At 39.1% G+C, this 15,891-nt stretch overlaps 1 protein-coding gene across 7 annotated transcripts in view; it reads left to right on the top strand.

Moving 5' to 3' along the window:
• Window positions 1–15,891, top strand: part of pard3aa (par-3 family cell polarity regulator alpha, a) — a 516,002-nt gene that overhangs the window by 242,844 nt on the left and 257,267 nt on the right. For all 7 annotated transcript variants that reach the window (XM_089125821.1, XM_089125818.1, XM_089125820.1 and 4 more), the window contains 4 exons: window positions 113–213; window positions 1,335–1,418; window positions 7,807–7,932; window positions 14,190–14,545. In XM_089125821.1, the coding sequence (XP_088981947.1) occupies window positions 113–213; window positions 1,335–1,418; window positions 7,807–7,932; window positions 14,190–14,545 (667 nt within the window). The remainder of the gene's footprint in view (window positions 1–112; window positions 214–1,334; window positions 1,419–7,806; window positions 7,933–14,189; window positions 14,546–15,891) is intronic.

Raw genomic sequence — 15,891 nt, 5'->3', positions numbered from 1 at the left:
CAGCAGCCATTATGGTCACTCTATTAGATTAGAGCAAGAGAGGGAGACAGAGACTGGGAGGTTTATGTGAGATCAACCATTGACACAGTGTTTTTACTCTGGTACCCCACAGGAAGAAGAAGAAGAAGACGAGGAGAGAGCGGACAACGGGAAGAACGGAAGGATAGAACCGGTGGGACGGGCAGATTCCTGTGTTGAATCCGCTTCACTCGAGTAAGTCGTCACAGGAGTTTGTGAATTGAATCTCCAAAAAAAAAAACACACACAAAAAAAACAATATCTTTAAGAAATACTTCACCCAATTTTGTTTTTAAATAAATACTATTGAACAAAAATGAGATATCTAGAAAAATATCCAGACTGTGCTTTTCTATGCAATGAAAATCTATTTACCAAAAAAAGTCCACACAATGCAATGCATATATTCAAAGTGTATTTTATATATTTCATATACAGCTTAATATTATACAGCTAATTAGCTAATTAAAGTGTAAAAGTGAAAAGTCTTTTGAGAATTCAGCCTGCCCCACGTAGCAACGGCTCAACCAATGGCATGAGTTTGGGGGCGGGGCTTTCTTTTTGACTGACCAGTGGCAGATGGAGGGTGTGTTTAGGGTAAACTTGCTCAGAAACAATCAATATTTGTCCACTTTTGTTTCTTATTTCAACTCTTAAAACTACAGAAGTTGTCCAGTCAAGCGCAGTGAGTGATTGATTAACAATAAAAACACAGATAGCAGCGGGAATATTAGGCTACTGTCACTTTAAGAGTGAATGCATGGATCCAATATACTGATACACATGCTGTTTACATTTACACGAGACATAACTGATTATGTTTACAAGGAAACTCGTCAACATGGGCATTTTGACTTTTCAAGCGCAAGAAGCATTTCCGTAAAACCTTATTTTAAGTATCAAATAGCTTTTAGTTTTAATTCATTGTAATAACCCTGACTTGTGTTCCAAAATATCTAATTTTTGGGTGAATTAGCCTTAAACTGTCTCGTCATTCTTGTTGTTGTCCTCTCCTTGTCCCTGTTTTTTGTCTCTCACAGGTGTAGTGTTCTCCCTGACTTTTAAAAAAGCCAGAACTAGCCTCAATCTGATCCTAATCACTTAATTGAAGTGTCTGTTTGGTTCCTCCATCGACCCGTGGGTCGTAATGGCCCCTGGAGTTATAGATGGACTGGATCTAGACTAGCGTTAGCTCGTCGCTACTCATAGCCGCTCTGTCATCTTCTAAACTTTTTTATGTATTGCCTTTTCTTTGTTTACTACTTTTCTTGGGTTTTGTTTCTCCTCACATTCCCCTCATTTCTCATTGTCTCTAGTGAAATGGTAAAGCCGGTTGAGGTGTCCAATGGCGGCGGGCCCCTAGGAATCCACGTGGTGCCTTTCAGTGGCAGAGACAGAAGGTAAAGCTCAACAAAAATACATTGTCTACCATAAATTTGTTTTATTCTTGGTTTTGTTCTGAATAATCCAGTTGTGTCCTCTGCATCCTTCAACTTTCTTTCATACCTTATGTGGAACTTCCCCAGCATGTACCATCCATTCAAGATAGTTTTTCCTCATTCCTCAAGGACGTATTGACAGTATTGCGCTCTTTCGAGTGGGACTGTCTATAACTAGTGTATGTTCTCCAGTTAAATAATGAAAGCAAAGCGACATGGAATGGGACACTGCTGAACAAGGACAAAGGGGACACGGGGCATGGCGCTGAATAAATTAGGGAACTTTATTGCTATAGGAAAACCTCAATCCGGCCAACTCAATTCATCTAATCTGCTTCACCCAATCTGACTAAAAGCTCATCCATATCATGGGTCATTCACAACATCCAAGGTCAGCTGGTGTAAGAATCACAAAATGAAAAAAGGAAGGTGCAAATAAATGAGAAAAGTGTTCAAATCCTGCAGATGACGACTATAAAGGGATTTTCGGAGAGCTTTTTATCAGCTATAAAAACGCACAACCTTTTCAGACCTAATTTGATGCTGGTATATATGAATGTCAAGCCAAAAAAAGAAGAAAAAAAAGAATATTATGATGAGTTTCAGTATTGGATTCATGATAAAGGGATAGATTTAATAATAATAATAATAACAAATACCACAATTATCATCCTAAAAAAAATATTGTACATGCCCAATTACTAATTTTCAGAACTTAGTTTAATTATTGATATTATTGACCTAATAATACACACAATGTACATATTTAATAATTTAATTTAATTTAATTTAATTTAATTTAATTTAATTTAATTTAATTTAATTTAATTTAATTTAATTTAATTTATTATTTCAATTTCATTTCATTTATTTTTTTTATTAAACTTGATTGTTTTTTATGATTTTATTGATGCATATATATATATATATATATACGTAAAAATATTGTACATGCCCAATCACTAATACTTAGAACTTAGTTTAATTATTGATATTATTGACATAATAATACATGCAATGGACATTTAATTTAATTTAATTTAATTTAATTTAATTTAATTTAATTTAATTTAATTTAATTTAATTTAATTTAATTTAATTTAATTTAATTTAATTTAATTTAATTTAATTTAATTTAATTTAATTAATTTCATGGCATTATTTCATTTAATTTTTAATTAAATTCTATTGTTTATAATACATTTATTACATTTTTTTATTTATTGATTTATATTAATTATTATTATTATTATTAGGCTGTGAAATATTGCTTGAAATCTATTGTGACTGCACCTTAATAATTTAAACATTCTTATATTACAGTGACAATGCCACTTGTTGTAAGTTTAATTCACATTTATTAGTATGCATCTTTTCATACATTACCATATCACCCCCCGCTCACATTCAGTAGCAATCCGTCCTTGTCACCATGTCCTTGTATAAATATCAGAGTTGTAAATGGCCACCGACGTGATATTTTAGTTAATAACTAACCAGAACTGTCAATTATACCCACTTCCACAGCCACATGTCTGTAATGACTTCATCAGCCTCTCGCGCTGTGATTGGTGCGCGCCGTTGAATGTTCGCTCATTAGCATCTTGATAGAGGGCACTGAGGGGACAGCGAGATCTCAGAGTTTGAACTTCTACAATGACCAGTGTCTTCTCTCAGCCGACAGCATGAGGCGTACGACATCTCCAGAAATTACACAGACACGGAGTCTTGCGGAAACATGACTCCAGTAACGAGATCTCATCACATGACCAGTGTTCACCGCAAACAAGTCAGGGTCTAATTGCTCGCCATAAATGGAACCTGATTGCATTGTTATTCAATTAAAGGCAGTGGAAAAGAACAGGTGGTCTCCTTCTCGCTTAGTCTTCTGGGCCATCACTCAACACACAAGCGTCTCTGGTTATGCTAAAGCCAGAACTAAAGCCATCTTTTAGATGTATGGCATACTGTATATGCTATTTCTTTGATACCACATTGTCAAGTGCTCCAAACAGGACACTAAAGGAGATTATATTACAAACAAAAGGTCCTTACTTTAATGGGAAAACGCCTACCGTCGTCATACTCAGACTCTTGTCAAAGTGTGAGTCTGATACGGCTCCATTGGATTGTGATTATGGGCCCTGTTTCAACCGAACCAGGAAAGAAAATGCCTCTGAACTCAATTCGATAGATCGAATCCCGTACGAAGGACGGCAAAAACATCTTTCCGATCGAGAAATGCCTTGATCGCGGTTCTCTGTTCCTCTTTTAAGATGAATATGCTGTCTAGATCTTCTATAACAGACGCGATGGCTGAATCTCCAGCGGCGGCCATCTTTGTTGTAAACGAATTCAACCCAAGCGCTCTTTTTTTACGTTACTGTTAATCATCTGTCCATCATCGTATAAAGCCCGCCCTGACGATTTGATTGGTTCGTGCATAGTTGCTTCACAACGGACCAAACTTCCCATCCTCAAATGTTGTGGGCGGGGCTAAGCTCGGCTAGCATCCAGGCTGGGGAAAATGCATACTTTTGGGTAAATAGTCTGTCAGTATCGAGATATAATAGTCTTGCATAATTTTAGGACTTTTATTTAGGATGGATAGAATGCAAATTCGACTCAGTCTTATGGTGCGTTCACACCGGATGCAAATAGTGCGTCAGGCGTGAGTGATTTCAATGTTAAGTCAATGCAAAGACGCGATATGTGCAAAAAAACGTCCTGCGGTGCGAATGAGGCGATAAGTGAGGCTCAAACATGCGTCAAGTTTGCGCGAATGGCGCGAATTGAGTGTCTGGCGCGTTAAGTGCGAATGATTTAGTTAGTGCTATTTGTACATTCGCAACTTTGGCGTCAATTCGCACCGCGTTAACCAATCAGGAGCCCGGATCTGGATGCTTCAATAAATTTTGCATTATGACTAAATGCCTGGTGTGGTTCTAATGCACAACAAAGCAAGTATTTTATCACTTACAACTTTATTTCAATATACGAGACATGTTTATTTTGTATTGAATGTTATTTATTCCATATCTAGATTATATGAAATATTATGATGAAAGACAACCAACATTCATGTGCATACGTTTAAGTCTAGTTATCATCAAAACAAAAACAAATGACAGATTAGGTGGATGAGGGCGAGGGTGGTCCTCGCTCCGATGCGGGACATCAGGTCATCAAACTGGGCGCGAGACAGACGGAAGTAATGCTGACAGCGGCCGTCGTCCAGCGAACAAATGGTGAAAGTCGCCAAACGGTTCGCCTCAGAAGGGTCCGGTGGACACAAATACGGCGACGATGAACCCCAGAGCAAATACAGACCGATGACTCTCTCGATGAATGCTCGAATAACATAAAAAAGATGGCCGCCAACGGGTTTCGATTCTGGCGCACGTGACACACGTAAATTTCGCTTCAAACTTTTGTTTTTACACGCGTCAATTACGCTCTTCACGTGCAAATGGATTCAAAGTGTTCAAGCGTATAACTAGACGCGCTATTCGCGTCTGGTGTGAACGCACAGTTAAGGTTGGGACACACTAACTTCTCCATTGGCTTCCGTTTATGCATGTACAAATGGCAAATGTCACAGATAACATATCAGATGTACAGTATAGTAATATGTTTTAACTGGGAATGAGTCTATATAATTTTCTTTTGCCAATATTATGACTATTATGATAAATGACTGTTAAAATTTCCATTTTGTCTACAAACACTAAAAACAAAAACTCTTCCTTTTAAGTGCTACAAGTGAGTTTACGCATTGTAACATTATATTGTATGAAGTATGTAAGAATGTATATTCATTTGGAGATTTGTTATAAAACCATAATTGGCTGAAATTAAAACACTCTTTTGTCAAATAAATAAATAAATAAAACAAATGCTACACTTAAAAGTCAATGTATGTTTAAAATGCTACAAGTACAGTATAAAATACATATCCATTTTAAGATTTGCTAAAATGACATTTGTGCTATTATATTATTAATGTTTTGAAAGTTTAACTTTATGTGAGTGCTGGATGACAAATGCAATCTATAAAATAAGGGCAATAATGCAGTTAAATATCCACTTACAGATAAATGAAGTTCTAGTTATAGGATAATGAATGCATGAGTGTTGTTCATATTTGTTGCGTGTTTGGAAGTAATTTTCCATGCTTGAAGTTTAGCGTGACCGCACCTTAACTCTCCTCTTGTAAGCTAATGAATAATGAGGCCGTACAGATCGTACATCGGTCCAGTGGGAGTCGGGTTGATCCGCTTCCCCACAGCTGCTTTACATCCACATTATGGAGACACAGAGTGCAAGCTGTGTGATTACTCCACAAGACCACACCACAGCCACTCAAACTAATCACATCTTTCTTTCCTTTAAAGGAGGGTTTGATCTATCCATCCATCCGTTTCTCCAGCTCATGCAGGGCTTTTTGATGCCATAATTTTTCCTTCATTCATCAATCAATCATTCAACTCAGGTTCTGCTGTCTGTGCATCCATAGGATCAATCCCTGTCTTCTGCGATCGGCACACACACATCATGCTTCCTAAACGTATTAATATATATTTTTTAGTTTTATTAAAAGTAAATGTTGCAACAGACTCGGGCCTCTGGAAGGAGGAAAGAGTTCGAATGCTCTGTTTATATCAAAATCTGGTGCATTTCACATGATTATATCTCAGGGTTTGTAGATCAGGGAGTCTGAAACCACTGCAGGTCTGAGAACAGTGCCAAAAAATCCATATGGCCAAAGCGGGCTTAAGTTCAGAAAGTCCTTTTTTGATGTATTGAGTTGAAAGAGCCGCTAGGAACAGTAAACTTTCCAAAAGTTCAAGATCAATGGGATGTGTATTCCTTTTTAATGTTTTTATTTTATTTTATTTTTTCCTTTTTTTCCTTTGATAAATGTGACGGCTCCATCTACTTTTTTTTAAATCTTTTTTGAATATGACATAACTATGTTGTCATGAAAGGATGCAGTGGACACACAGTTTTCTTTTAAACATTGATTTGTGGTTTTGTATGATTTATGATTACATAGTTTCCACCCAAAAAAAATACCAATACAGTTTGAAATTATTAATATTAATTATAATTTATTGCGATACTATGCTGTATTAACAAACATTTTAATAATAATAGTTACTAATTAATAATCATTTGTTTAAATATTGTGTAATTTAATAATACTAATAATAAGTTAACACTTTATTTTACAGTGTCCTTGTTACACATTACATGTAGTTTATATAGTAATACTATACATTATGCATAATTACATGCAACTAACCCTCTACCAAACCTATGCTCAACCCTACTTAATATTACTCAGTACTTAAATGTATCATGACACTGTAACAAAGACACCTTTTAGTAAAGTGTAACTAATAAAAATAATAACAACACAAAGACACTGTTAATTTGTTATAATGTAAAGTTACCTCAGAAATAACTGAGTTATATAATCTAGGTTAAGCTTGGGTTCGAGGTTAGTATCTATAGCTATTGTAAAAACTGTAATACACTGTAAAAAATGAGTTATGACAACATATTTTGATGAGTTAAAGCAATTTATAAACATAAGTTAAGCTGTTTCGACCGTTTTCATAAGTTATACAAGATTGCCCGACAAATGTACACCCAATTACAGCCTTTTGGGGATTTGTGCATGAATATGTCATATAGGTCAATATTGCTTGCAGTTCCGATGTTGCTAGGCAACCACAGACAGTCTGCAGTAACTCAGGCATACAATGTCCGATCGGCCCCAAACTTCACATGTTTGATAAGAGTCCTGTCCTGAACACATGACCATGCTCATATTTGGTTATAGCAATAGCGCCACCTGCTGGTAGCAGGAAGTGTGGCAAATACAAATACTTTGACATAGTTTGACATATTTATTATCATTACACAGTGCCCACCGTCTTCCTAAAACCACCGGGTGGCGGCGGCACGGGTGTGAGGGCCCTTTTCATCGCTGCTTGCAGCTTTAATTTAAGTTGACATTACTTAAACATCCAAGTTGATTGTACTTAATTTAATTAAGGCAGCAACTTTTTTTTACAGTGTACATATACATGGGGAACATGACTGTCTACCCGAGTAACAATGATTTAAGTAACTGGTATTTTTGCAAAGCCCTGGTTACCGAAGTAAATATTTGTAGCACTCTGAGCTACAGGGGTCTCTTGATTTCTGGAAATATCTTTACAACAGCATGTATAACGGACTGAATGATTGTAATTATCACTGAGTTCTCTGACAGTAATGTGTGGTGTGTCTGATCTGAGACCAGCGCTTGTGTCTCTGATGTGTGCTGTGACTGTTCCAGGACTCTGGGTTTGTTAGTGAAGAGGTTGGAGAGAGGCGGAAAGGCGGAGCGGGAATCTCTCTTCCAGGAGAACGACTGTATCGTCAGGATTAATAACGGAGACCTGCGCAACATCCGATTTGAACAGTAAGCCTTGAACAGAAACAGGACGTCTTAACCTCTCGTTCCTCTCACGGCTGCCGCTCTGCTTTATCCCTTCAACCTCTCTGTCCTTTTCACACTTTCATGAGCTTTCAGTCTTCCTCTGAGCTTTGAGAGTCTCTTCAGTCTGGCCATCGACCTTCACAATGTTCTTTCATCTCATCTCTCGCTAACTAAACAAAGAGAAACATCTCTGTTCAAAGCTGGCAGAAGTTGTCAATGCAATCAGTTGGAACAATGGAGGTCATTGAAAGGTTTATTATATAATTTTTTTGATTTCCCTTATGTTTGATGCACTGTTATACTGTATGATACTGTAATTTAAAAGTGAATCCCTCCTCAGTGCAAATGGTCAGTTTATTGAAATTAACCTGCAAAACCTTTCTGAAATTATTGAATATATGATGTAACGAACACGACTACCCACATTCGGACAACAGAAGCATTGGAAAATATAATAAAATAAAAACATTCAAACAATAAATCAAAAATAAATTAAATTTAAATATTTCTTTTTTTTGTTTTGATTTATTTATGTATCGATCTAGGACCCATTGACAATGTTAATTAGCTACTTTTGCACCGAAAGAAGAACTGTTGGTGATCATATGCAACATTTTTGATTTGTTTTTGTACCGGCGAGAATGTTTTTACAGCTGAATTTAATAGTGGGCTTAATCACTTCACTGATAATTGCACAAAATAGTTTCAGCCGAATTCACAACAGCTGCATGCACACTTTTTTTTTGTTTTGTTTTGTTTTACTTGGGACATCAAGCAAACACCCTAGAGACTTGACTGCGGACTCTTTTCACTTGCAATACCCCAGTAACAACCTAACAACCATCTTTCTACACCCTAGCAACCAACTAGAGTATACCAGTAACACCCTAACAACCAGCTTGCTACACCCTAGCAACCAACTAGAATACCCCAGTTACACCCTAACAACTATCTTTCTACACCCTAGCAACCAACTAGAATACCCAGTAACACCCTAACAACCGTCTTGCTGCACACTAGCAACCAACTAGAATACCCCAGTAACACCATAACAGTAACACCATAACAACCATCTTGTTAACCCTAGCAAACAACTAAAATACCCCAGTAACACCATAACAACCAGCTTGCTACACCCTAGCAACCAACTAGAATACCCCAGTAACACCCTAACAACCGTCTTGCTGCACACCAGCAACCAACTAGAATACCCCAGTAACACCATAACAGAAACACCCTAACAGCCATCTTGCTACACCCAAGCAACCAACTAAAATACTCCAGTAACACCATAACAACCAGCTTTCTAAACCCTAGCAACCAACTAGAATACCCCAGTAAAACCCTAACAACCGTCTTGCTACACCCTAGCAACCAACTATAATACCCCAGTAAAACCATAACAGTAACACCCTAACAACCAGCTTGCTGCACCCTAGCAACCAACTAGAATACCCCAGTAACACCATAACAACCAGCTTGCTACACCCTAGCAACCAACTAGAATACCCCAGTAACACCCAACAACCATCTTTCTACACTCTAGTAACCAACTAGAATATCCCAGTAACACCCTAACAACCATCTTGCTACACCCTAGCAACCAACTAGAATACCCTAGTAACACCATAACAGTAACACCCTAACAACCATCTTGCTACTCTCTAGCAACCAACTAGAATACCCCAGTAACACCATAACAGTAACACCCTAACAACCATCTTGCTACACCCTAGCAACCAACTAGAATACCCCAGTAACACCATAACAGTAACACCCTAACAACCAGCTTGCTACACCCTAGCAACCAACTAGAATACCCCAGTTACACCCTAACAACTATCTTTCTACACCCTAGCAACCAACTAGAATACCCAGTAACACCCTAACAACCGTCTTGCTGCACACTAGCAACCAACTAGAATACCCCAGTAACACCATAACAGTAACACCATAACAACCATCTTGTTAACCCTAGCAAACAACTAAAATACCCCAGTAACACCATAACAACCAGCTTGCTACACCCTAGCAACCAACTAGAATACCCCAGTAACACCCTAACAACCGTCTTGCTGCACACCAGCAACCAACTAGAATACCCCAGTAACACCATAACAGAAACACCCTAACAGCCATCTTGCTACACCCAAGCAACCAACTAAAATACTCCAGTAACACCATAACAACCAGCTTTCTAAACCCTAGCAACCAACTAGAATACCCCAGTAAAACCCTAACAACCGTCTTGCTACACCCTAGCAACCAACTATAATACCCCAGTAAAACCATAACAGTAACACCCTAACAACCAGCTTGCTGCACCCTAGCAACCAACTAGAATACCCCAGTAACACCATAACAACCAGCTTGCTACACCCTAGCAACCAACTAGAATACCCCAGTAACACCCAACAACCATCTTTCTACACTCTAGTAACCAACTAGAATATCCCAGTAACACCCTAACAACCATCTTGCTACACCCTAGCAACCAACTAGAATACCCTAGTAACACCATAACAGTAACACCCTAACAACCATCTTGCTACTCTCTAGCAACCAACTAGAATACCCCAGTAACACCATAACAGTAACACCCTAACAACCATCTTGCTACACCCTAGCAACCAACTAGAATACCCCAGTAACACCATAACAGTAACACCCTAACAACCATCTTGCTACACCCTAGCAACCAACTAGAATACCCCAGTACACTATAACAACCAGCTTGCTACACCCTAGCAACCAACTAGAATACCCCAGTAACACCCTAACAACCATCTTTCTACACTCTAGCAACCAACTAGAATATCCCAGTAACACCCTAACGACCATCTTGCTACACCCTACCAACCAACTAGAATACCCCACTAACACCATAACAGTAACACCCTAACAACCATCTTGCTACACCCTAGCAACCAACTAGAATATCCCTGTAACACCATAACAACCACCTTGCTACACTCTAGCAACCAACTAGAATACCCAAGTAACATCCTAACAACCATCTTGATACACCCTTGCAACCAACTAGAATACCCCAGTAACACCATAACAACCATCTTGCTACACCCTAGCAACCAACTATAATACCCCACTAACACTCTAACAACCATCTTGATAAACCCTAGCAACCAACTATAATACCCCACTAACACCCTAACAACCATCTTGCCTCACCCTAGCAACTAGAAAGTAAAGTGCAAGAAAAATTGCAAAAAAAAAAGCTCTACTCACAGCAGAAAAAAAAGACTTTATTTTAAGGTGTCCCTGTTACAGTATAATTACAGTATACATTTACTGTAGTATTGTAGGACAAGTACTGAGATGGTGATTGTTCTCCATCATCTCAGTAGCGTAAAGTTTTCTGTAAGGCAGATTATGATGAATCGATACGAATATTGCTTGTAGAAAAGAGGTCTTGCTTCCATATCTCTCATCACGAGCTTCCTCCAGCCCGGTCTCGGGCGACTCGGTCCAGATGATCACGTGATGTGCATGAGACACTGGACAGGGTTCGACACAGGGCACAGCTACGGGATAATTCATAATCTAATCTAAAACTCATTTACATACATCATTCAGGCCGCTTACACAAACTCAACACAACCAGTTAATTTCCCCAGTGTCCCAAAGCATTATAATGTTTTAATTGCTTGGCTATATTTTTGCATAAGACCCAGTCAGGACCTCATATAGGCTATCGCTAACGCAAACCCAGTTCTCAGGTCGATAATGTGTGTGTTGTACATGTTAGGATACTGCAGGCTTTTGTTCTTCATATATTGCCATTCCCCAGGGCGTTGGACTCGTCGATTCGATACGGTAGTCATCCGTAAACAAACTTGCGGTTTATGCGTTTCGAGTCGTTCCGCAAGAGACGAAGGTTTTAATCTGCGCTGTCGCTGTTGCCGCCAGATGCTGTGATCACACACACACACGAGCACAGAACAGTGTTTTCTTCATCTGGCTTTCTCTCTTGATTATGCTCCATGTGGAGTTGTAATTCATAACGATATTCTAATCTTATTGGATTGTTTGCATGGGTAAATATTTATCAGCGGTTGATCTAACTCAATGTAATGATGCGTTGATGGAGTCATTTATTATTCAATCAGACAGAGTGAGTTTGGTGATTATCCACGTGTCACCGCTCTGCACACACACACTGCTCGCGTTGGAGGCGGGTCGGGACACATTTGCATAAAAATAGATGGGCGTCCCTAAAGTGAGACGCTATCGCTCTCTAGACTAGATTGATCTGATGAAGAGTTTATTGAGCGGGAGATAACTTGCTGCAATGTTTCTCATGTTAGACGAGTAAACAGAAACACACACGACTGTTGAGCTCGGCTGTATCTTGTGCGTCTCGTTGGGTTTGAGTTTCCAGTGTCAAACAATCTATATGCAAAATAGTGAAATAAACCTGTGATCTCGATGTGCTTGTCTTATATTTGTTTGGTATTAGTACAATGTAAATGCATAAAGTAACAATAACAATATCTTGACTGGAGCTTCAAATTTCCAAAATCTGACAAAAAAGCAAGATAAAAGTGCTGACACTGTATTTCAAGTCACCTTAAAGGAGTAGTTCACTTTTCAAAAAACTTTTGCTGATAATTTACTCACCCCCATGTCATCCAAGATGTCCATGTCTTTCTTTCTTCAGTCGAAAAGAAATGAAGGTTTTTGATGAAAACATTCCAGGATTTTTCTCCATATAATGGACTTCAATGGGAACCAAACGGTTCAAGGTCCAAATGCTCGCCTTGCTCCGTTCTGTGATGCGCGTTCGCGAATCTCCTGTTTGAACTGAACAACATCAAAATGAACAAATCTTTTTCCGAGTCAATTCGTTCGTTTCGTTCGTTGAATGAACCAAATGACTCGGAAAAAGATTCATTCATTTTGAGTTCGAACGGGAGAGTCACGAACGCGCATCACAGAACAGAGCAAGGCGAGCATTTGAGCTTATAAAACTTAAACTTTGTTATTTATTTATTAAATAAGTGATCGTTTCGCTTGATAAGACCCTTATTCATCGTCTAGAATCGTTTAAAGCCCTTTGAACAGTTTGCAGTTTGGACTGAAAGTGTCTTTTGGACCTTGAACCGTTTGGTTCCCATTGAAGTCCATTATATGGAGAAAATCCTGGAATGTTTTCATCAAAAACCTTCATTTCTTTTTGACTGAAGAAAGAAAGACATGGACATCTTGGATGACATGGGGGTGAGTAAATTACCAGCAAACGTTTTTTGAAAAGTGAACTACTCCTTTAAGTCATATGATTGCTTTATGTGAAGAACAGGCTGACATTTGAAGTATTATTCACTGAAAATTTTACAATATTTTCTTGTAAAATATCAGATTTTCTATGCCAAGATTCAGAAACGTTCAAATGTTCGGGGTCAGGTCTCTTTTTTTTTTCATACGGCAAAGACGATCGAAAGTGACATAGTTGCAGAAGATTATATTTAAATAAATGCATCCCATTATAAAACAGCACAACTGTTTTCAACACTGATAATAATCAGATCCTCATATTAGAGTGATTTCTGAAGGATCAAAACCGGAGTAATGATCACAGGAATAAATTACACTTTACTGTATTCGCATAGAAAACAGCTATTTTAAATTGTAATAATACTTCACAATTTTACAGTTTTACTGTATTTATAATAAATTCAATGCATCCTTGGCGAGCATATAAATTTCCTTAATTTCAAGTCTCTTACGTTGCTGTCTTGAGTAAAAATTTTGTTTTGTTTTTATTACGGAGAGCTACTCTACTAAAATAACCTCATTGTGTGACTCATTGCAATTGAATATATTGTATAAAAAAGTTACTTCTAAACCACTCCATCATGACATGATCTGCTATTTCTCTCTTTGTTTGACTCATGCAGGTTATAGAGTCCCTATCTGCCGCGTCTCGTGCGTCTGATCAGTTATTGTCCTCCATGTGCCACACTTATGAAAACAGATCCTGCTTTCCTGCCTCTAATACGTTTCCCTGCTTCCTCCCCAAGGCTTTGCGATTATGGAAATGGCAGATAATGTGAATTAACCTTGTTTCCAACTGTACTAGTACAATTAGCCAGCGATTAAGCAAGGCAGCCTTTCGACCTCTCCATGTGCTCTGCTTTTAACAATCCCAGTACTTAGGATGAGCCTGAAAGAGATACATCCGTACTGAGATGTGTGTGTGTGTGTGTTGTTCTCTTCCTCAGGGCCCAGAATTTGTTCAGACAGGCGATGCGTTCTCCATTCATCCTGTTCCATGTAGTTCCAGCGGCGAAGAAAGCCCAGTACGAGCTGCTGTCTCAGAATGAACTGGGCCTTCAGACTGGTTCTGGTTCTGGTTCTGGAGACAGAGGTAGTCTGTTGGGAGGAGGCGTGGACTACAGCCCGCGGAGACTGTCCAAAGCGGATTCGACCCGGAGCTATCCCACGCTACCACACACAGCCAACTCTTCCAACATGAGCCCGCCGGGCCCGGCCCAAACCTCCAGGCCCACCAGCGCCACTTCCTCCGTGGGATACTCCAAAAAGATCGGCCGCAAGTTCAACGTCCAGCTGAGGAAAGGTACGGTCATCATAAGTCTCCTCATACACATCACTCACGGCGTTTCAAGGTGAACAGCCTTCCTTACTGGTTAAAGGAGAGATCCTGCTTTCAGATGCAGGTCCAGGTGGAACTTGTAGACTTTCAAATCCGAATGAATCTAAACGTGGGAAAACGTTTTTTATTGCTAGTAGAAAGCAACATCACATTTAACCAGACTATCTACTGTTTGAACAAGCACTGAGTGAACATAGAGCGTAGAATAGTAAAGAATAGAATTGCATGTGTTCCAGTTTTTCTGTGGTTGAAGGTTCTGTTCCTTCCATTTTGATCTTTTCCTGTTTGTTCTATGTTGGCAAATCTGCAAATTCCCCGAAACAAGATCAGTTTACTTGACAGGAGGCACTGCATGACATACTAAGACTTGTTTTAATCAATTGTTTCGATAATACACGGGTGTCTTCTCTTACTCCTATCCATCCATCCACTTCCATCCACTTCCATCCACTTCCATCCATCCATCCATCCATCCATCCATCCATCCATCCATCTATCCATCCATCTATCCATCCACCAATTCATCCATTCACTCATCCATTCATTTATCCATCCATTCATTCATTCACCAATTCATCCATTCATTCATCCATCCATCCATCCATCCACTTCCATCCATCCAATTCCTTCCATTCATCCATCCACTTCCATCCATCCAATTCCATCCATCCATCCACTTCCTTCCATTCATCCATCCACTTCCATCCATCCATCCATCCATCCATCCACTTCCGTCCGTCCATCCACTTCCATCCATCCATCCATCCACTTCCATACACTTCCATCCATCCATCCATCCACTTCCATCCATCCACTTCCATCCATCCATCCATCCATGCATCCATCCATCCATCCATCCATCCATCTATCCATCCACCAATTCATCTATTCACTCATCCATTCATTTATCCATCCATTCATTCATTCACCAATTCATCCATTCATTCATTCATCCATCCATCCATCCATCCATCCATCCATCCATCCATCCATTCATTCATTCATTCATCCATCCATCCACTTCCATCTGTCCATCCATCAATCCATCCTTCCATCCACTCCCATCCATCCAATTCCATCCATCCATCCATCCACTTCCATCCATCCATCCATCCATCCATCCATCCATCCATCCACTTCCATCCATCCATCCATCCATCCATCCACTTCCGTCCGTCCATCCACTTCCATCCATCCATCCATCCACTGCCATCCATCCACTTCCATCCACTTCCATCCATCCATCCACTTCCATCCACTTCCTTCCATCCATCCATCCACTTCCATCCATCCATCCATCCACTTCCATC

The sequence above is a fragment of the Pimephales promelas genome, chromosome 22 (genome assembly GCF_988280905.1).
Source record: "Pimephales promelas chromosome 22, fPimPro1.hap1.1, whole genome shotgun sequence".
Taxonomy (NCBI): domain Eukaryota; kingdom Metazoa; phylum Chordata; class Actinopteri; order Cypriniformes; family Leuciscidae; genus Pimephales; species Pimephales promelas.
Note: the sequence above shows the minus strand (reverse complement) of the source record. Positions and strands in the feature narration are given on the sequence as shown.